This window comes from Cervus elaphus, chromosome 14 (genome assembly GCF_910594005.1).
Source record: "Cervus elaphus chromosome 14, mCerEla1.1, whole genome shotgun sequence".
Lineage (NCBI taxonomy): Eukaryota > Metazoa > Chordata > Mammalia > Artiodactyla > Cervidae > Cervus > Cervus elaphus.
Genome location: NC_057828.1, coordinates 56518410 through 56541063, shown reverse-complemented (window position 1 = coordinate 56541063; position 22654 = coordinate 56518410). Strand labels below are relative to the sequence as shown.

General features: G+C 40.8%; 1 protein-coding gene across 3 annotated transcripts; it reads left to right on the top strand.

The window, feature by feature from the left end:
- Positions 1-754: 754 nt before the first annotated feature.
- Positions 755-20430, top strand: LOC122707964 (PRAME family member 8-like). Of its 3 annotated transcripts, none has more exons than XM_043923994.1 (5): positions 755-819; positions 1094-1144; positions 17235-17545; positions 17903-18475; positions 19505-20430. In XM_043923994.1, exons 3-5 carry the CDS (start codon positions 17259-17261, stop codon positions 20055-20057), a joined length of 1413 nt encoding a protein of 470 aa, XP_043779929.1. In that variant the 5' UTR covers positions 755-819; positions 1094-1144; positions 17235-17258; the 3' UTR covers positions 20058-20430. The 3 variants fall into 3 exon arrangements, with proteins under 3 accessions (XP_043779929.1, XP_043779931.1, XP_043779930.1); XM_043923996.1 differs by having other exon boundaries at positions 804-819; positions 17399-17545; XM_043923995.1 differs by lacking the exon at positions 755-819 and having other exon boundaries at positions 899-1144; positions 17399-17545.
- The last annotated feature ends 2224 nt before the right edge of the window (positions 20431-22654 follow it).

Sequence of the window (22654 nt, the reverse complement as noted above, 5' to 3'; positions counted from 1 at the left end):
GGACTTGGCTCTGGAGTTGTTGAGCAAGAGCTCCTTATTGGGTAAGAACTCCATAATGCTTTTTTCCTCCCAGTCTTCTCCCTCCTAGTGACTAGCATAGATTTTTATCCTTCTACTGCTCACAACGCAGAGGAAAGCAAAACCCAGGGACTGAAATTGGACTCACATATTACATGTGGTCATCAATGCATGAGGGTTCACCTAAGCTGATCCAGCAGCTAGTGCAGGGGGGATGCAAGTGGGAGAAATAAGAAAGATGGATTCATCTTCAGTGATAGACATTCTGAGCTCTAGGTCTCCTAGGCCACCTCCTGGTAGATCATAGAAATGACCACCTGCTGGTAGAAGATAGGAATCAATTTTCTGTTCAAGGTGGTATACTTTAGAATTTTTAATACTTCTTGATATTGTGGAACTTCCCTGGTGGTCCACTGGGTGTGACTCCATGCTCCCAATTCAGGGGCCCTGGGTTCAATAGCTGTTTAGGGAACTAGATCCCATATCCCAAAACTAAATATTCGCCTGCCACAACTAAAAGATCCCTCAGGGGTACAAGGGAGATCAAAGATCCTGCGTGCATGATTAAGACCCAGCACAGCCAAATAATCAAAATAATATATATATATTTTAATTGGGCTGTCCTGTAAATGCCATTTGAGTACAAATATTTGCACAGTGATGTAAACCTCCAATCCAGCAGATGTCGCCATTCCCCAGGGTGATAGCTGAGGAGATGCGGGAATGCAAGAAGCAGCCATCTTCCATGTTTGCCACCCTTAATGAGAACAAGGGAACAGGATTTGACCCCAGAGAGCTGAGGTACATATGAAAGGAATGGATTCAGTGAGCCCAGAGGCTTGCATCTTGCCATACATACAATGTTAAATTCCTTAACTTGATATCTGACGTTCTTTTTTTAACCTCACAATAATCTTTGATGTTCAGACTGCCCGCTCCCTTTGTTACAAACTTGTAAATAGCCTGACTCCCCCTCCTGCCTCCTCGGAGCAGTTTTCTCAGAGCTTCTGAGATGCTGTCTCCTGGGCTTGCGTCCTAAACATTCCCACCAAGTAAAATAACTCTCTACTTTCAGGTGGTGTCTAGTGTTTTAGTCGACAGTTTTCATCTAACGCCTGGAACTCAGGTGAGTGGGGACAGGACACTGTGGCTTGGGAAAAGGTCTTGGAAGAGCATGTAAAATGACAAGAAATGCACAAACTAAAATGTGACAAATATGTTTTATTTGGTGACTTTACAGAAGATTATAGCCAGAAAGGTGGCTTCTCAGATTGCTCTGAGGAACTGAAAGTTATAAGGGGGAGAAAAGTTATATGGGAAAGCCAGAGTACATAGTCATTTCCTGAAAAAACATTCAGAAAACATCAAAAGATTACTGCATATGGTAAAAATGATACATTTCAAAATAATGATTTTCATGCTTTTTAAAAATTGTTATTTATTTATATACTTTTTTGGGAGGGGGAGGCTGTGCTGGGTCTTCCTTGCTGAGAGCAGCCTTTCTCTTGTTCTGGCAAGCAGGGGCTACTCTCTAGTTGAAATGCATTGCTTTCTCATTTTGCTGGCTTCTTTCATTGCAGAGCATGGGCTCCAGGGCATGTGGGCTTCAGTAGTCACAGGTCTCAGGCTATAATCGAATGCTCAGGAGTTATGGGGCATGGGTTTAGTTCCTCCACAGCATGTGGAATCTTCCCAGACCAGGGATCCAAGCTGTATCCTTTGCACTGGCAGGTGGATTCTTTTTTTTTTTTTTTGGAGGCTAATTACTTTACAATATTGTATTGGTTTCTTTTATTTTTTTTAAAAATTTACTTATTTTTTCATTGAAGCATAATTTCTTTACAGAATTTTGTTGTTTTTTGTCAAACCTCAACATGAATCAGCTATAGGTATATGCATGTCTCCTCCCTTTTGAACTTCGCTCCCATTTCCCACCCCATCCTAGCCTTCTAGGTTGATGCAGAGGCCTTGTTTGAGTTCCCTGAAACATACAGCAAATTCCTATTGGCTATCTATTTTACATATGGTAATGTAAGTTTCCATGTTACTCTCTCCATTCGTCTCACCCTCTCTTCCCCTCTCCTCATGTCCTTAAGTCTGTTCTCTATGTCTGTTTCTCTTTTGCTGCCCTGCAAATAAATTCTTTGGTGCCATCTTTCTAGATTCTGTATATATACATTAGTATACAATATTTATCTTTCTCTTTCTGACTTACTTCACTCAGTATAATAGGCTCTAGTTTCATCCACCTCATTAGAACTGATTCAAATGCGTTCCTTTTTATGGCTGAGTAATATTCCATTGTGTATATGTACCACAACTTCTTTATCCATTCGTCTGTTAATGGACATCTAGGTTGCTTCCATGCTCTAGCTATTGTAAATAGGGTGTCAATGAACATTGGAGTATGTATGTCTTTTTCAGTTTTGGTTTCCTCAGGGTATATGCCCAGGAGTGGGATTGCTAGGTCATATGGTGGTTTTATTCCTACTTTTTTATGGAATCTCCATACTGTCTTCCATAGTGGGTGTATCAATTTACATTCCCACCAGCAGTGGAAGAGGGTTCCCTTTTTTCTATAACCTCTCCAGCATTTATTGTTTGTAGACTTTTTAATGATGGCCATTCTGACTGTTGTGAGGTGATCTCTCATTGTAGTTTTGATTTGCATTTCTCTAATAATGAGCAATGTTGAGCACCTTTTCATGTGTTTATTAGCCATCTGTATGTTTTCTTTGGAGAAATGTCTGTTTAGGTCTTTTCCCCACTTTTTGATTGGATTGTTTGTTTTTCTGGTATTGAGTTGTATGAGCTGCTTATGTATTTTGGAAATTAATCCTTTGTCAGTTGTTTCATTTTTTATTATTTTCTCCCATTCTGTGGTTGTCTTTTCACCTTGCTTATAATTTCCTTTGCTATGCATAAGCTTTTGAGTTTAATCAGGTGCCACTTGTTTACTTTTGTTTTTATTTCCATTACTCTAGGAGGTGGGTCATAGAGGATCTTGCTTTGGTTTATGTCATTGAGTCTTCTGCCTGTGTTTTCCTCTAAGAGTTTTATAGTTTCTGGTCTTACTTTTAGGTCTTTAATCTGTTTTGAGTTTATCTTTGTGTATGGTGTTAGGAAGTGTTCTAATTTCATTCTTTTACATGTCACTGTACAGTGTTCCCAGTACAACTTATTGAAGAGGCTGTCTTTGCCCCATTTGTCAAAATTTCTTGCCTCCTTTGTCAAAAATAAGGTACCCTCAGGTGCATGGGTTTATTTCTGGGCTTTCTATCTTGTTCCATTGGTCTATATTTCTGTTTTTGTGCCAGTGCTATACTGTTTTGATGATTGTAGCTTTGTAGAATAATCTGAAATCAGAAAGGTTGATTCCTCCACCTCCAATCTTCTTTCTCAAGAATGCTTTGGCTAGTTGAGGTCTTCTGTGTTTCTATATAAATTATGAATTATTTTGTTATGGTTTTGTTAAAAGTGCCATTAGTAATTTGATAAGGGTCTCATTGAATTTATAGATTGTGATTGGCGTTTTCACAAGATTGATTCTTCCTACCCAGGAATATCTCTCTATCTTTTATGTCATCTTTGATTTCTTTCATCAGTGTCTTACAATTTTCTGCATACAGTTATTTTGTCTCTTTAGGTAGGTTTATTCCTAGATATTTTAATCTTTTTGTTGCAAGATGAATGGGATTGATTCCTTAATTTCTCTTTCTGATTTTTCATTGTTAGAATACAGGAATGCAAGTGATTTCTGTGTATTGATTTTGTATCCTGTGACTTTGCTAAATTCACTCATTAGCTCTAGTAATTTTCTGATAGTTTCTTTAGGGTTTTCTATGTACAGTATCATGTCACCTGAAAACAGTGAGAGCTTTACTTCTTTTCTGATCTGGATTCCTTTTTTTTCTTTTTCTTCTCAGATTACTGTAGCTAGGACTTGTCGTCCCCTTCTCCTCCTGCCCTCAGTCTTTCCAAGCATCAGGGTCTTTTCAAATGAGTCAGCTCTTCTCCTGCCCTCAGTCTTTCCAAGCATCAGGGTCTTTTCAAATGAGTCAGCTCTTCACATCAGGTGGCCAAAGTATTGGAGTTTCAGCTTCAATTCACCACTGTTGAATAATAGTGGTGAAAGTGGACATTCTTATCTTGTTCCTGATCTTAGGGGGAATGCTTTCAGTTTCTTACCATTGAGAATAATGTTTGCTGTAGGCTTATCATGTATGCCTTTTACTATGTTGAGGTAGGTTCCTTCTATGCCCATTTTTTGAAGAGTTTTAACCATAAATGGGTGCTGAATTTTGTCAAAGCCTTTTTCTGCATTATTGAGATTATCATATGGTTTTTATCTTTCAATTTGTTATATGGTGTATCACATTGATTGATTTGTGTATGTTGAAGAATCCTTGCATCCCTGGAATAAAGCCAACTTGATCATGGTGTATGAGCTTTTTGATGTGTTGCTGAATTCTGTTTGCTAAAATTTTGTTGAGAATTTTTGCATCTATGTTCATCAGTGATATTGGCCTGTAGTTTTCTTTTTTGTGTGTTATCTTTGTCTGGTTTTGGTATCAGGGTGATGGTGGCCTCCTAGAATGAGTTTGGAAGTGTTCCTCCCTCTGCAATTTTTTGAGAGTTTTAGAAGGATAGACATTATCTCTTCTCTAAATGCTTGATAGAATTCTCCTGTGAAGCGATCTGGTCCTGGGCTTTTGTTTTTTGAGAGATTTTTAATCACAGCTTCCATTTCAGTGCTTGTAATTGGGTTGTCCCTAATTTCTATTTCTTCCTGGTTCAGTCTGGTAAGAATGAACTTTTCTAAGAATCTGTCCATTTCTTCCAGGTTATCCATTTTATTGCTGTATAGTTGTTCATAACAGTCTCTTATAATCCTTTGTATATCTGCACTGTCTGTTGTAACTTCTCCTTTTTAATTTCTAATTTTATTGATTTGATTCTTCTCTCTTTTTTGCTTGATGAGTCTGGCTAAAAGTTTGTCAATTTAATTTATCTTCTCAAAGAACCAGCTTTTAGTTTTATTAATCTTTACTGTCGTTTCTTTCATTTCTTTTTCATGTATTTCTGCTCATATCTTTATGATTTCTTTTCTTCTACTAATTTTGACTTTTTTTCCTTCTTCTTTTTCCATTTTTTTAGGTGTAAAGTTAGGTTGTCTATTCAGTGTTTTTCTTGTTTCTTGAGGTAGGATTATATTACTATAAACTTCCCTCTTAGAACTGCTTTTGCTACATCCCATAGGTTTTGAGTTGTCTTGTTTTCATTGTCATATTTTTCTATGAATTTTTTGATTTCCCTTTTGATTTCTTCAGTAACCTGTTCATTATTTAGAAATGTATTGTTTAATCTCCATGTGTTTGTGATCTTTACAGTTTTTTTTCTTGTAATTGATATCTATTTTCATAGCATTGTGGTCAGAAAAGATGCTTGATATAATTTCAATTTTTACTGAGGTTTGATTTGTGACCTAAGATGTGTTCTATCCTGGACAATGTTCCATGAACACTTCAGAAGGTATATTATTCTACATTTGGATGAAATGTCCTGAAGATCTAAATGAGATCCATCTCATCTAATGTATCATATAAGACTTGTGGCTCCTTATTAATTTTCTGTCTTGATGATCTGTCCATTGGTGTGAGTTGGGTGTTAAAGTCTCCTACTATTACTGTATTACTATCAATTTCTCCTTTTATGTCTGTTAGTGTTTGTCTTATGTATTGAGGTGCTCCTATGTTGGGTGCATCAGTTCAGTTCAGTTGCTCAGTTGTGTCTGACTCTTTGTGACCCCATGAACCACATCACGCCAGGCCTCCCTGTCCATCGCCAACTCCCAGAGTTTACCCAAACTCATGTCCATTGAGTCAGTGATGCCATCCAACCATCTCATCCTCTGTCGTCCCCTTCTCCTCCTGCCCTCAATCTTTCCAAGCATCAGGGTCTTTTCAAATGAGTCAGCTCTTCTCCTGCCCTCAATCTTTCCAAGCATCAGGGTCTTTTCAAATGAGTCAGCTCTTCACATCAGGTGGCCAAAGTATTGGAGTTTCAGCTTCAACATCAGTCCTTCCAATGAACACCTAGGGCTGATCTCCTTTAGGATGGACTGGTGGATTTCTTTGCAGTCCAAGGGACTCTCAAGAGTCTTCTCCAACACCACAGTTCAAAAGCATCCATTCTTTGGTGCTCAAATTTCTTTATAGTCCAACTCTCACGTCCATACATGACTACTGGAAAAACCAGAGCCTTGACTAGATGGATCTTTGTTGGCAAAGTAATGTCTCTGCTTTTTAATATGCTATCTAGGTTGGTCATAACTTTCCTTCCAAGGAGTAAGTGTCTTTTAATTTCATAGCTGCAATCACCATCTACAGTGATTTTGGAGCCCCCAAAATAAAGTCAGCCACTGTTTCCCCATCTATTTGCCATGAAGTGATGGGACTGGATGTCATGATCTTAGTTGTCTGAATGTTAAGCTTTAAGTCAACTTTTTCACTCTTCTCTTTCAGTTTCATCAAGAGGCTCTTTAGTTCTTCTTCACTTTCTGCTATAAGGATGGTGTCATCTGCATATCTGAGGTCATTGATATTTCTCCCAGCAATCTTGACCCCAGCTTGTGCTTCTTCCAGCCCAGCGTTTCTCATGATGTACTCTGCATATAAGTTAAATAAGCAGGGTGACAATATACATCCTTGACATACTCCTTTTCCTATTTGGAACCAGTCTGTTGTTCCATGTCCAGTTCTAACTGTTGCTTCCTGACCTGCATACAGGTTTCTCAAGAGGCAGGTCAAGTGATCTGGTATTCCTATTTCTTGAAGAATTTTTCACAGTTTATTGTGATCCACAGAGTCAAAGGCTTTGGCATAGTCAATAAAGCAGGAATAGATGTTTTTCTGGAATTTTCTCGCTTTTTTGATGATCCAGTGAATGTTGGCAATTTGATCTCTGGTTCCTCTGCCTTTTCTAAAACCAGCTTGAACATCTGGAAGTTCGCAGTTCACGTATTGCTGAAGCCTGGCTTGGAGAATTTTGAGCATTACTTTACTAGCGTGTGAGATGAGTGCAATTGTGCAGTAGTTTGAGCATTCCTGGCATTGCCTTTCTTAGGGATTGGAATGAAAACGGACCTTTTCCAGTCTTGTGGCCACTGCTGAGTTTTTCCAAATTTGCTGGCATATTGAGTGCAGCACTTTCACTGCATCATCTTTTAGGATTTGAAATAGCTTAACTGGAATTTCATCACATGCACTAGCTTTGTTCGTAGTGATGCTTTCTAAGGCCCACTTGACTTCCCATTCCAGGATGTCTGGCTCTAGGTGAGTGATCACACCATTGTGATTATCTGGGTCGTGAAGATCTTTTTTGTACAGTTCCTCTGTGTATTCTTGCCACCTCTTCTTAATATCTTCTGCTTCTGCTAGGTTCATAGAATAGATATTTACAATTGTTATGTCTTCCTCTTGGATTTATCCCTTGATCATTCTGTAGTGTCCTTACTTATCTCTTGTAATCTTCTTTATTTTAAGGTCTACTTTTTCTGATATGATGATTGCTACTCCAGCTTTGTTTTGCTTTTCATTTGCATGGAATATATTTTTCCATCCTCTCACTTTCATCTATATGTGTCTTTAGGTCTGAAGTGGGTTTCTTGTAGACAGCATATATGTGGGTCTTGTTTTTGTATCCATTCAACCAGTCTCCATTTACATTTAAAGTGATTTTATATATATATATATATATATATATATGTTCCTATTGCCATTTTTTTAATTGTTTGAGCTTTGTTTTTGTAGATCTTTTTCTTCTTTTGTATTTCCTGACACTATAAGTCCCTTTAACATTTGTTGTAAAGCTGGTTTGGTGGTCCTGAATTGTGTTAACTTTTGCTTGTCTGAAAAGCTGGTTTTTTCTCTATCAATTTTGAATGAGATCCTTTCAGTAGAGTAATCTTGGTTATAGATTTTTCCCTTTCAGTACTTTAAAAATGTCCTACCATTCCATTCTGGCCTGCAGAGTTTCTGCTGAATGATCAGCTGGTAAATGTATGTGGTTTCCCCTGAATGTTGCTTGTTGTTTTTAATATTCTTTCTTTGTGTTTTATCTGTTAGTTTGATTAGTATGTGTCTTGGCATGTTTCTCCTTGGGTTTATCCTGTATGTGACTCTTTGCACCTCTTGGACTTGATTGACTATTTCCTTTTCCATGTTGGGGATATTTTCAACTATAATCTCTTCAAACATTTTCTCATACCCTTTCTTTTTCTCTTCTTCTTCTGGGACCCCTATAATTCGAATGTTGGTACATTTAATATTGTCCCAGAGGTCTCTGAGACTATTCTCAGTTCTTTTCATTCTTTTTACTTTATCCTCCTCTTCAGCAGTTATTTCCACCATTTTATCTTCCAGCTCACTGTTCCATTCTTCTGCTTCAGATATTCTCCTATTTATTCCTTCTAGAGTATTTTTAATTTCAGTAATTGTGTTGTTTGTCTCTGTATGTTTATTCTTTAGTTCTTCTAGGTCTTTGTTAATTGACAGGTGGATTCTTAACCACTGGACCACCAGGGAAGTTCATTTTCATACTCTTTTTATGTATGGAAAGAGGCAAGAGTCTGGACTTAGAAGTCCATTTAATATACATACCAATATGCATATGCAAAAGTCTGGATTTATTGAAGTCCATATGATATGCATATGGTCCATATCCATATGATGTGCATCTTAACTACCTCAGGACACCATCCTGTTTTCTCTTGCTTGAATTACCCTCAGGGCATACTGTTTTGGGGGCAGCTTCAGTGAATGATGGCCTTTTGGCTTCAACATCCTTTGTTTACTGAAATAGCAAGTGAAATATTTGTCCCTAAGGAAAAGCTTAAGAGAAGACTGGAAATAGAAATGACTTTTTCAGCCACTCAATCATGTCCAACTCTTTGCAACACCATGGAATGTAGTACACTGGGCTTCCTTATCCTTCATCATCTCACAGAGTTTGTCACACTCATGTCCACTGAGTCGGTGATGCCATCCAACCATCTCATCCTCTGTTGCCCGCTTCTCCTCCTGCTTTCAATCCTTCCCAGCATCAGGGTCTTTTCCAGTGAATCAGCTCTTCGCATCAGGTTGCCAAACTACTGAAGCTTGAGCTTCAGCATCAGTCCTTTGAATGAACATTCAAGGTTGATTTCCTTTTGGATTGACTAGTTTGACCTCCTTGCTGTCCAAGGGACTCTCGAGTCTTCTCCAGGCTCGCTTTTTGAAAGCATGAATTCTTCGGCACTCAGCCTTCTTTATGGTCTAACTCTCACATCTGTACATAACTACTGGAAAAACCATAGTTTGACTATATGGACTTTGTCGGCAAAGTGACTTCTCTGCTTTGTAATATGCTGTCTGGTTTCTTCATAGCTTTTCTTCCAAGGAGCAAAGATCTTTTAATTTTATGGCTGCAGTCACTTTCCACAGTGATTTTGGAGCCCAAGAAAGTAAAGTCTGTCTCTATTTTCGTTTTTACCCCATCTATTTAACATGAAGTGATGGGACTAGATGCCATGATCTTAATTTTTTGAATGTTGAGTTTTAAGCCAGCTTTTTCACTCTGCTCTTTCACCTTTATCAAGAGGTTCTTTAATTCCTCTTTGCTTTCTGCCATTAGGGTGGTGTCATCTGCATATTTGAAGTTATTGATATTTCTCCCGGCAATCTTGATTCCAGCTTGAGCTTCATCCAGCCCTGGATTTCCCATGATGTACTCTGCATATAATTTAAAAGAGCAGAGTACACTTCATACTGCCTTGATGTACTCCTTTCCCAATTTGGAACCAATCCATCGTTCCTGTCCAGTTCTAACTGTTGCTTCTTGACTGGCATGCAAGTGTCTCAGAGGCGGGTAAGGAGGTCTGGTATTCCCATCTCTTAAGAATTTTCCATAGTTTGTGGTGATCTACACAAACACTTTTGATAGTCAATGAAGCAGAAGGAGATTTTAAAAAATTCCCTTGCTTTTTCCTATGATCCAGAGTATGTTGGCAATTCAATCTCTGGTTTGTCTGCTTTTTCTAAATCCAGCTTGAACATGTGGAAGTTCTCAGTGCATGTACTGTTGAAGCCTGACTTGGAGGATTTTGAGCATTACCTTGCTAACATGTGAAATGCAATTGTGGGATAGTTTGAACATCCTTTGGCATTTCCCTTCTTTGGGATTGGAATGAAAACTGACCTTTTCCTGTCCTGCAGCCACTGCTGGGTTTTCCAAATGTGCTGGCATATTGAGTGCAGCACTTTAACAGCATCATCTTTTAGGATTTTAAATAGCTCAGCTGGAATTCCATCACCTCCACTAGCTTTGTTCATAGTAATGCTTCCTAAAGTCCACTTGACTTTACACTCCAAGATGTCTGGCTCTAGGGGAGTGATTACACTATCATGGTTATATGGGTCATTAGATATTTTTTGTACAGTTCTTCTGTGTATTCTAGGACTTCTGTGGTAGCTCAGACAGTAAAGAATCTGCCTCCAATGCAGAAAACCCAGGTTTGATCCCTGGGTTGGGAATATCCCCTGGAGAAGGGAATGGCAACCAACTCCAGTATTCTTGCTGGGAAAACCCCATGGGCAGAGGAGCCTGGCAACCTACAGTCCATGGGGTTGCAAAGAGTCAGACACAATTGAGTGACTAACACAATTGAGTGACTAGCACATAGAAGTATGTATTCTTGCCACCTCTTCTTAATATCCTCTGCTTCTGTTAGGTCCATACCATTGTGTCCATCTTTGCAAGAAATGTTTCTTGATATCTCTAATTTTCATACAGAAATTTCTAGTCTTTCCCATTCCTTGTTTTCCTCTATTTCTTTGCATTGTTCACTTAAGAAGACTTTCTTATCTCTCCTTGCTATTCCTTGGAACTCTGCATTCAGACAGGTATATCTTTCCTTTTCTTCTTTGCCTTTTGTTTCTGATCTTTTCTCAGCTATTTGTAAGACCTTCTCAGACAACCATTTTAACCTGTTGCATTTCTTTTTCTTGAGCATGGTTTTGGTCACTGCCTGCTGGACAATATTATGAACACTGAATGAAGGGATTCTCTGGGCTCAGTACACATTCTATCACTTAGCTTTAAATCCACCTATTCCTTTCAAGGCAGTTGAGATGGTGGAGGGACAATGGTTGGAGGTGGAGGTGGGACTGAGTGGATGTTATAGCCTATGACTGTCTGTACCCTGGAAGATGTGGTGGGGGTTGGGAGATCTTATTAAACACTGATATTGGTCCCAGCTTCTGAGTTTCTGGATGAGTAGATATGAAGAGGAGCTAAGAATCACTTTTAAAAAGTTCTCAAGTGATGCTGATGCTGCTGGTTAGGGGACCAGTCATTGGGAACCACTACAGTAGGTGGAGCTATTCCACTTTTATTTTATCTGCCCAGTTTTTGGGATAACAGATTCTGAAGAGAAAGCAACATGGTAAATACCTGAACCTCGTGTTCTTTCCTTCTCCCTCTTATAAGAGAGGAAACTATGACTCCAGTATTTTATTACAAATCTCAACATGGCCAGCACACTGCTTGGCACTGGGACAGCACAATTTAATACTCAAGAGCACAGGCAAATAGAACTTAAAGTTCTACCACCAATAGTCTGTGTGCCTTGGAAGAAGTTACTGACCTTCACTGAGTTTGTCTCTTGCTCTATTGAATAAGTAAAGCATGGAGCCGAGAGCATGATGCAGAATAAATCTCCATAAATGGCAGGGCTGTTGTTTGACATGAAGACTGCAGGCATAATCAAGACAATATCTAAGGCCACAGCAACAACCAGAACCTGAGGCAGAGTCTCACGGGTCAGTCTTTCCCTCTGCCAAGGTGTGATGCTTTGATTACAGTAGCCAACACTTTAAAGGCCACCTGCCTGGAGTTCAGCCTATTGGCTGTGTCAAGCCTGTCCTATGGTGACCAATTTAACTATTCTTTCCTTTGGCTATGGCTTCAGGCTCAGGGGTCTCTGATTGGCACTAACTCCAGGGAGCAGAGGAGAAAGAAAATCCAAATCAGATTTCCCCATCCAATGATTTACTATTTTTTTCTTGGAAAACTTCTGGGGCCTTTTGATGCTCATATGTATAAGGATGTTTAGAGAATTTTTGCATGAATTGAAAGCTTAAACTCTGTTGACCTACAAACCATTTGGAGCTTACTGGGAGTTCTCATTAACTTTCTGGTAGCTCATTTCATGCCCTGAGCATGGGATTCTTTGCCTCTAGCAACAAATTTTCTTTGTTAAAACACTGTGTGTGGAATATATTTGGCCATCCTATAGCCTCTAGTATGAGAAAAGTGTTCAGCAAGGAACTCTAAGGTGACCTACAATGACCCTCACAATATCAGGGAAAATGCATGTCTTTGTTGTTCTAGACCTGAGACCAGTGTTGGTTTGTGCACCTGATTTTGATGTTGTTGGGGCTGGAATTGCCTTTGCACCCCCACAATCCTGCCATTCCGGGTATAAAATTTAAATTTCACAAGCAGCATTTGCCATTAGCTCTTCAGTGAGTATGTATATCATTTTATATGAGTAGGATTTTGTTGCAAGTGCTATTTGGTACTCGGTACTTCTTTTTACTTAATGTTATGACCATCTCAAGTCTAATATGACCTAACAGACTCCTTACTTTCTTTCTCCATACCTGCTCCTTTCCCATCCTTCCCAGTCTTAGGAAGTCGCAACCAAATTCTTGGAGGTTCCTTGAAGCCTCCTTTATCCTTCCATTTAAACTTCCCTGTAAGAGCAAAGTTCTTCTGATTCAGCCCCAAGAAAAATCCTGGGCCACTCAAGTGCAACCCCCAACTCACAGCCAGGAGCAGTGAAGTGTCCCCTGCTGGTGCCCTGCTCCCTTGTTAATCCTTGCAACATGGTCCAGCAGCAACCAGGGGAACTGGGAAATAGACAGCAAGTCATGTCTTTACCCTACTCACAAAATAAGTATCAGAGTAAGTCAAGTAATATCAATGTAATATCAAAAAATATGTAGAAAGAGACCAATGGGATTATGGTTCAGCTCCCAGGATTCCAAGAATATGCCTGGGATTAATTGCCATCTTGGCTGCATCCTCTGTGTGAAGAACCTAAACGACAATGTTTACTGGTAGCAGTGAGCACAATGAAGACAAGGTTAGCTGAGACTGATTCACATTCCCCCCACCTGGTCTCTGAGTTCCCAAAGAACCCACAGTGATTATGCTCATTGATTCTCAGATGTGAAAATGTCCTTCACAGAGTTGGTTGTGTCTCCCTCCACTCAGATTCTCAGATTTAATCTTTTCAAGTCAATTTGATGTCCTGAACTCAACATTCTAGCAGGAAACACCCTCAAAGATGACTGTCTCCTCTTAGCCACTCCTGTTTAGTTTCTAAATATCACCCAAAGAAAAGCCTTTAGTGTCCTTCTTTCCAAGAGAAAAACAAACAAACAAAACCACATGCATAAGGCTATTTGAGTCATTCACAGGGCCCCTTTAGGAAGGGCCATCACCACACTGCCCAGTACCCACCCTGTGTTCTCACAGGATTGATCAGATGTTCTCTGTCAGCGATTAAGCCTGGAGGGCCATCCACGTCTCCAGTTGCAAGCCGCTGTTCAGTTCAGTTCAGTTCAGTTCAGTCAGTCAGTCATGTCCAACTCTTTGCGACCCCATGAATCGCAGCATGCCAGGCCTCCCTGTCCATCACCAGCTCCTGGAGTTTACTCAAACTCATATCCATCGAGTCGGTGATGCCATCCAGCCATCTCATCCTCTGTTATCCCCTTCCCCTCCCGCCCCCAATCCCTCCCAGCATAAGGGTCTTTTCCAAGGAGTCAACACTTCGCATGAGGTGGCCAAAGTATTGGAGTTTCAGCTTCAGCATCAGTCCTTCCAATGAACACCCAGGACTGATCTCCTTTAGGATGGACCGGTTGAATCTCCTTGCAGTCCAAGGGACTCTCAAGAGTCTTCTTCAACACCACAGTTCAAAAGCATCAATTTTTCGGTGCTCAGCTTTCTTCACAGTCCAACTCTCACATCCATACATGACCACTGGAAAAACTATAGCCTTGACCAGACGGACCTTTGTTGGCAAAGTAATGTCTCTGCTTTTTAATATGCTATCTAGGTTGGTCATAACTTTCCTTCCAAGGAGTAAGAGTCTTTTAATTTCATGGCTGCAGTCACCATCTGCAGTGATTTTGGAGCCCCCCCCCCAAAATAAAGTCTGACACTGTTTCCACTATTTCCCCATCTATTTCCCATGAGGTGATAGGACCAGATACCATGATCTTAGTTTTCTGAATGTTTAGCTTTAAGCCAACTTTTCACTCTCCTCTTTCACTTTCATCAAGAGGCTTTTTAGTTCCTCTTCACTTTCTGCCATAAGGGTGGTGTCATCTGCTTAACTGAAGTTATTGATATTTCTCCTGGCAATCTTGATTCCAGCTTGTGCTTCTTCCAGCCCAGCGTTTCTCATGATATACTCTGCATAGAAGTTAAAGTAATTAGCCTCCAACTAATAAAAATAAAGGAAAAACAAAGCAAACCAAACCAAAACAAACAAAAAAAAGAAGTTAAATAAGCAGGGTGACAATATACAGCCTTGACATACTCCTTTTCCTATTTGGAACCAGTCTCTTGTTCCATGTCCAGTTCTAACTGTTGCTTCCTGACCTGCATACAGGTTTCTCAAGAGGCAGATCAGGTGGCCTGGTATCCCCATCTCCTTCAGAATTTTCCACAATTTGTTGTGATCCACACAGTCGAAGGCTTTGGTGTAGTCAATAAAGCAGAAATAGATGTTTTTCTGGAACTCTCTTGCTTTTTCAGTGATCCAGCGGATATTGGCAATTTGATCTCTGGTTCCTCTGCCTTTTCTAAAACCAGCTTGAACATCTGGAAGTTCGCAGTTCACGTATTGCTGAAGCCTGGCTTGGAGAATTTTGAGCATTACTTTACTAGCGTGTGAGATGAGTGCAATTGTGTGGTAGTTTGAGCATTCTTTGGGATTGCCTTTCTTAGGGATTGGAATGAAAACGGACCTTTTCCAGTCCTGTGGCCACTGATGAGTTTTCCAAATTTGCTGGCATATTGAGTGCAGCACTTTCACAGCATCATCTTTCAGGATTTGAAATAGCTCAACTGGAATTCCATCACGTCCACTAGCTTTGTTCATAGTGATGCTTTCTAAGGCCCACTTGACTTCCCATTCCAGGATGTCTGGCTCTAGGTGAGTGATCACACCATTGTGATTATCTGGGTCGTGAAAATCTTTTTTGTACAGTTCTTCTGTGTATACTTGCCACCTCTTCTTAATATCTTCTGCTTCTGTTAGGTCCATACCATTTCTGTCCTTTATCGAACCCATCTTTGCCTGAAAATTTCCCTTGATATCTCTAATTTTCTTGAAGAGATCTCTAGTCTTTCCCATTCTGTTGTTTTCCTCTATTTCTTTGCACTGATTCTTGAGGAAGGCTTTCTTATCTCTCCTGGCTATTCTTTGGAACTCTGCATTCAAATGGGAATATCTTTCCTTTTCTCCTTTGCTTTTTGCTTCTCTTCATTTCACAGCTATTTGTAAGGCCTCCTCAGACAACCATTTTGCCTTTTTGCATTTCTTTTCCATGGGGATGGTCTTGACCCCTGTCTCCTGTACAATGTCACGAACCTCTGTCCATAGTTCATCAGGCTCTCTGTCTATCAGATCTAGTCCCTTAAATCTACTTCTCACTTCCACTGTATGGTCATAAGGGATTTGATTTAGGTCATACCTGAATGGTCTAGTGGTTTTCCCTACTTTCTTCAGTTTTATAAACTCATAATCTGTCATTTCCCATATAAGACCTAAGTGAGAACGTGAAACAGATAAGAGTTTATTTTGTTTCCTTCGGAAATAACACCACTACTTTTATGAAGCTGTTTTAATTCTAGGATATTTAATAATTTTAATTTGGACAAAAATCACGCAATGATGAGGTTTTCCAGATATTGTCTTGGGTTTTGTTTTTTTGTATAGTATTTGGGACACATAATCCCTTCCCTTACTCCCACCCAGGGATACAGCTATCCATATTAGCAAAACTCAATCCTATTTTGTGGAGTGAATCAATGAAAAAGTTCTAGATCCCACTCCCTCCCTCATTCTTTCTCTTTCCTGTAGATATCAAATCATCTGGAGATATACTGTAACCCAATCAGAATTAACCTGAGAGAATTTGTGGAATCTAATCAGGTAATGACTTCTGATTGGAAGTTAGCAGTTGAAAGGAGGGCAGATGTGATTAGAAAGTTCTATAAAAGCCTTAATCACCAAAGAAGAGACACAGAAACTTCTCACTCTGAAATCACTGCCTTTGTTCTCCCCCAGGACTGAGGTCTGAGCAGCCCCAGAACCACATCTGAGCTGGTAAATTATCAACCTCAGGAAAGATATTCTGCCAATGGCCAGGGTGTACTGAAAGGTGGAATGTGATCTGACATGACAGGAAGAGTTTTCCTTTTCTTTTGGTTAAACAAATTAAAGGCTTTCCTTTTGCCTCAAAGTGTAGCTTTGCCTTCATCCTAAACATTTTGATTTTGGCTTTGGCTTATATCATTTAAATGTCTCATCAAACAGTTCATCTTGTTAATAAAAGACATCTAACTATTGGAAACGCTATTTCGAGGCATTTAAAGTTTTTATTTTATGCACAAATTGCATTGCTTTTAAAAGGTATCTCCTTAATCCTTCCCAGTAAAGTTAACTTTGGAAACTGAGGACTGAAGCTGTGTTGCACATGAACTTCTTGCCCCATAATTTGGACTGAACATGATACTTTAAAGGTTTTCACCCAAGAGAAAGGGAGTCAACTTGTTCAGTCTCCTGATACAAATGTGCAAGAGGGACATGCATTAAGCAAACACTGGAAGGAAATGGAGGAGCTACTTGATGCCTTTCTTTCTTCTTGGTACTTGTAAGATTCTTGCTCTAGTGCCAGAAGGGGCAGAGCTATGGCTTAGTGCCCACCAAATCTAGCCTGGAAGCCTGACAAACTGGGTTTCTTCCTTTCTGGTTCATCATTTCCAAGGTGATGACTTTGGCTCTGATTTGATTTCCCTGAAGCATGGGGAGAGAGACCACCCTTATGGGTATGACTGACCTGAGAAGGAGGCTTTGTTCCCTTGCATTTTCACAGGATTCCATTAAGAGAAGAGTCAGGATGAGTGCTCACAACCCACCCAGACTTGTGAACTTGGCAGCAATGAGCCTGTTGAGAGATGAGGCCTTGGCCATCTACTCTTTGGAGTATCTGCCCATGGAGCTGTATCCACCACTATTCGTGGCCGCCTTCTCTCTCAGACGCAGTGAGACCCTGATGGCCATGGTACAAGCCTGGCCCTTTGGCCGCCTGCCTCTAGGGGGTCTGATGAAGAGGCCTCACCAAGAAACCTTAGAAGCAGTGCTGGATGGACTTGATGTCCTGCTGGCCCAGGAGGTTCACTCCAGGTGAGTCTGACCCAGGTAGCCTGGCAGGGTCTTGGGTGTCCTGGAAGGGACTGCTGGTGTCAGGGAGAGTGAATGACCAAAGGGTGGACCAGAGACTTCTGAAAAAAGCTCAGAAACCTTGAGCGCTGCTGAGATCACATTGGGAAATGCCTTGCAAAAGTGTACTAGGAAGGATGGAAGAGAAAAAGGAGCTGGAGGAAAGTGAGCAAGACGGGAAAGAGGAAAGACAGAAGGTGATATCGGGAATGTGAAGTAAAAGCAAAGATGTGAAGTTAGAATGTTGCCTAAATTCTGAGGCTGTAGTTTCATTCACTGTGTATTTTAAAGAATCTTACCAAATCTTCTGTTTCCTCACAGGAAGAGCAAATTGCGGGTGCTGGACTTGAGAAATACTGGCCAGGACTTCTGGAACATGTGGTCTGGAGACAAGTACCATGTGTCCTCAAGTTCACTGATGGCATCAATGGCTAAGGACATGTCAGGGACAAAGCACCCTTTGGCTCCCTTGGAGGTGTATGTAGATCTTTGTCTCAAGGAAAAGACCTGGGGCAAATTTATCACCTACCTCTTCAGGTGGGTGGAGCAGCGGAAGGGGTCCATACACTTGTGCTGTAAGAAGATGAAGATTATTTCAAGGTCCAAGGAAACTATTAAGAAAGTTTTCCGAATAGTGAAGCTGGATTGTATCCAGGAGGTGGAATTGAATTTCACCCAGAAGCTGTCCACCTTGGCCAAGTTTGCTTCTCTCCTGGGCAAGATGAGCAATGTTCAGAGGCTCCTTCTATCCCCGATTCATGGGTCTGCTGTTGAGGAACAGGACCAGCAGGCTCTTCTGCGATTTACCTCTCAGATCCTCAGGCTGCAGCACCTCCGCTATCTCCGTATGGAAGGTCCGTCTTTCCTCGAAGGCCACCTGAACCAGATGCTCAGGTAGGAGACCAGCGCTGGTTGAGTAACAGTGAACACAGTAGTGAAATATCAAATGCACTGTCTCATTTGCTGCTCTACTGTGACCTGTGGTAACACATAAGCGGAGCAATCAAGGTGTGAGAAAACTGGTATAAAAGTTCTGGAAAGGGACATCAGGTTAGGAAGCTACAAATTGGGAGGCGTAGGTATAGTGTGGGCATGTATGTGATTTCTTCTTTGGGAAGAGATATCTCTGTTCGATGACAGGTTAGTGAAGATGGCATTGACAAGGAAAAACCACATTAGACCTGAGCATTTCTAAAAAGAAACTCTGGTCACTAATCTGTGAACACAATGAACCTGTCTTAAAGTCCCAATCTATGAAGATGATCTTGGGTTGCATATAATGTAACTAAATAATATATGGGAAATGCATGATTCTGGAGATGATGGTAATGAAGCAGAGACAAAAGGAGAGTGAACAGTGATAGAAGATATGTAGATGATATCCGGATGGGCGTCGCTGAAGATTGGCAGCCCCTGGGCATGGTGTGGGGTCTCACTGTTTCTATACGTCTTCCATGTGCCTCACCTGGCCAGAGATACAGGCATCTGGAGCCCAAGCATCGACTGAAGGGATCTGAATTAAAAGCATGTTTATCTCATCTCCCAGTACTACAATTAAGTGGTGTCCACACTTGATGGAGACTCTGTCTCAGGCTCTGTCCTGAGCATATTCTAGTGCATTTCATTATCTTCATTTATATTCCTAAGGAAGTGGAGTATGTTGTACTCTGCTTGATAGATGAGGAAAAAGAACTTTCAAGATTCTTTTAGCTTGAAAAAAAAAAAGATTATTTTAGCTTGATCTAGTCACACATAAAAATGGCAGGACTCAGCCTGGAATGAGACTGGGCATTCTGGGTATTGAGTTTTATCAGATGGTAATAACAAGCTTGGTTTCATGCCAATCATTTACCTCTCAAGTGGAGGTCACTTATCACTCTGTTTTCCCAGAACTAATTACTTGTTTTTTTCTTTTTCCTCCAGATGCCTGAAGATCCCCTTGTATAACATCTCAATAACCAACTGCCAACTTACAGAATCAGACTTGACCCATCTGTCCCAGTGTCCAGAAATCTGTCAGCTAAAGGGCCTGAATCTGAGTGGTGTTACCCTGACCAACTTTCGTCCCAAGCTCATCCAAGGTCTGCTGGAGAAAGTTGCAGACACTGTTGAAGAGCTGAACTTAAACCTGTGTGGGATCATGGACTCCCTCCTCACAGCCCTTCTGCCTGCCCTGAGCTGCTGCTCCCAGCTCAGGGTCCTCAGCATGTGTGGAAACCTCATCTCCATGGCCGTTCTGGAGAGTCTCCTGCGTCATACTCATGGGTTGTCTGCTTTACGTCTAGAGTTTTATCCTGCCCCTCGGGAGAGTTACAGCTCTCTGGGTTTTCTTCACCAGGAGAGACTTGCCCAGCTAAAAGCTGAGCTTTGGGAGATTCTTACAGACTTAGGACGTCCCAGGAAGATTTGGATTAGCCCCAGACCCTGTCCTCACTGTGGTGAGGACATGTGTGATCATCTGAATCCCAACACATGATGCTGTAATACCCTGCCAAGGGGGTTGTCTCTATCAGAAGCTTTCTTCGGGACACTTGGAAACTGAAATCGAGGACATAGGTATATTATGAAGGGAAAATACACCCATGGTTTCTGATATCAGCCCAGTGTCATTGAGAAAAGCAAATGTGATCCAGGAGGGGTGCAGGATTCTAGAGGGATATGTTGACTTGGGGAGTTTGGAACTTACTTAGAGACATGTTTACGGAGTTAAATATGAACCTAAATTTCTGGAGGATTCAGTTTGAGACACACATGTTTGAGTTATTTCTGTATACACAATTGTAGAAACGATCAGAAATAAAGAGACCTGCAGTGTAAATGAATAAATTCTGACCATGATATTATTTTGATTTCTGTGTTTACATCTCATGGGTCTCTAGTTACTGATGGTGCTGAGGGGAGCACTCTGTTGCCTATGATCTGAAACTCCATTATTCCCTAGTTATATTTTTCCTTTTGCTTTCTTTACTTAGTTCTGTGGGTTAATACAAACAACAAAGGAAACATAGTGGTCCTCAACAATACATCTCTGTCATGGGTGGGAACTGACATGCATGTTCCTATGAGAAAAATTCTAAAATCATACAGGCATGAAACATGGTTTTATTATGTTTATACTACATTTCAAAAGTATATCTTTTGAAGGCTCAGTTCAGTTCAGTCACTCAGTCGTACCCGACTCTTTGCGACCCCATGAATCACAGCACGCCAGGCCTCCCTGTCCATCACCAACTCCCGGAGTTTACTCAAACTCATATCCATCGAGTCGGTGATACCATCCAGCCATCTCATCCTCTGTCGGCCCCTTCTCCTCCTGCCCCCAATCTCTCCCAGCATCAGGGTCTTTTCCAATGAGTCAACACTTCGCATGAGGTGGCCAAAGTATTGGAGTTTCAGCTTCAGCATCAGTCCTTCCAATGAACACCCAGGACTGATCTCCTTTAGGATGGACTGGTTGGATCTCCTTGCAGTCCAAGGGACTCTCAAGAGTCTTCTCCAACACCACAGTTCAAAAGCATCAATTTTTTGGTGCTCAGCTTTCTTCACAGTCCAACTCTCACATCCATACATGACCACTGGAAAAACCATAGCCTTGACCAGACGGACCTTTGTTGGCAAAGTAATGTCTCTGCTTTTTAATATGCTATCTAGGTTGGTCATAACTTTCCTTCCAAGGAGTAAGCGTCTTAATTTCATGGCTACAGTCACCATCTGCAGTGATTTTGGAGCCCCCCAAAATAAAGTCTGACACTGTTTCCACTGTCTCCCCATCTATTTCCCATGAGGTGATAGGACCAGATACCATGATCTTAGTTTTCTGAATGTTTAGCTTTAAGCCAACTTTTTCACTCTCCTCTTTCACTTTCATCAAGAGGCTTTTTAGTTCCTCTTCACTTTCTGCCATAAGGGTGGTGTCATCTGCATATCTGAGGTTACTGATATTTCTCCTGGCAATCTTGATTCCAGCTTGTGCTTCTTCCAGCCCAGCATTTCTCATGATGTACTCTGCATATAAGTTAAATAAGCAGGGTGACAATATACAGCCTTGACATACTCCTTTTCCTATTTGGAACCAGTCTGTTGTCCCATGTCCAGTGCTAACTGTTGCTTCCTGACCTGCATACAGGTTTCTCAAGAGGCAGATCAGGTGGTCTGGTATTCCCATCTCCTTCAGAATTTTCCACCGTTTATTGTGATCCACACAGTTGAAGGCTTTGACGTAGTCAATAAAGCAGAAATAGATGTTTTTCTGGAACTCTCTTGCTTTTTCAGTGATCCAGCGGATATTGGCAATTTGATCTCTGGTTCCTCTGCCTTTTCTAAAACCAGCTTGAACATCTGGAAGTTCGCAGTTCACGTATTGCTGAAGTTTGGCTTGGAGAATTTTGAGCATTACTTTACTAGCGTGTGAGATGAGTGCAATTGTGTGGTAGTTTGAGCATTCTTTGGGATTGCCTTTCTTAGGGATTGGAATGAAAACGGACCTTTTCCAGTCCTGTGGCCACTGATGAGTTTTCCAAATTTGCTGGCATATTGAGTGCAGCACTTTCACAGCATCATCTTTCAGGATTTGAAATAGCTCAACTGGAATTCCACCACGTCCACTAGCTTTGTTCATAGTGATGCTTTCTAAGGCCCACTTGACTTCCTATTCCAGGATGTCTGGCTCTAGGTGAGTGATCACACCATTGTGATTATCTGGGTCGTGAAAATCTTTTTTGTACAGTTCTTCTGTGTATACTTGCCACCTCTTCTTAATATCTTTTGCTTCTGTTAGGTCCATACCATTTCTGTCCTTTATTGAGCCCATTTTTGCATGAAATGTTCCCTTGATATCTCTAATTTTCTTGAAGAGATCTCTAGTCTTTCCCATTCTGTTGTTTTCCTCTATTTCTTTGCATTGATTGCTGAGGAAGCCTTTCTTATCTCTCCTTGCTATTCTTTGGAACTCTGCATTCAAATGGGAATATCTTTCCTTTTCTCCTTTGCTTTTAGCTTCTCTTCGTTTCACAGAAACGAAGGTTAGTTCATGTCAATAAAAGTTTCATTTTATTTCCGTAACACTTATTGGTC

Coding starts and splice junctions, on each gene's coding strand:
- LOC122707964 (XM_043923994.1), top strand. CDS start 17,259: ATGAGTGCTCACAACCCACCCAGACTTGTGAACTTGGCAGCAATGAGC. Junction 17,546..17,902: donor GCCCAGGAGGTTCACTCCAG/GTGAGTCTGACC, acceptor GTTTCCTCACAG/GAAGAGCAAATTGCGGGTGC. Junction 18,476..19,504: donor CACCTGAACCAGATGCTCAG/GTAGGAGACCAG, acceptor TTTTTCCTCCAG/ATGCCTGAAGATCCCCTTGT.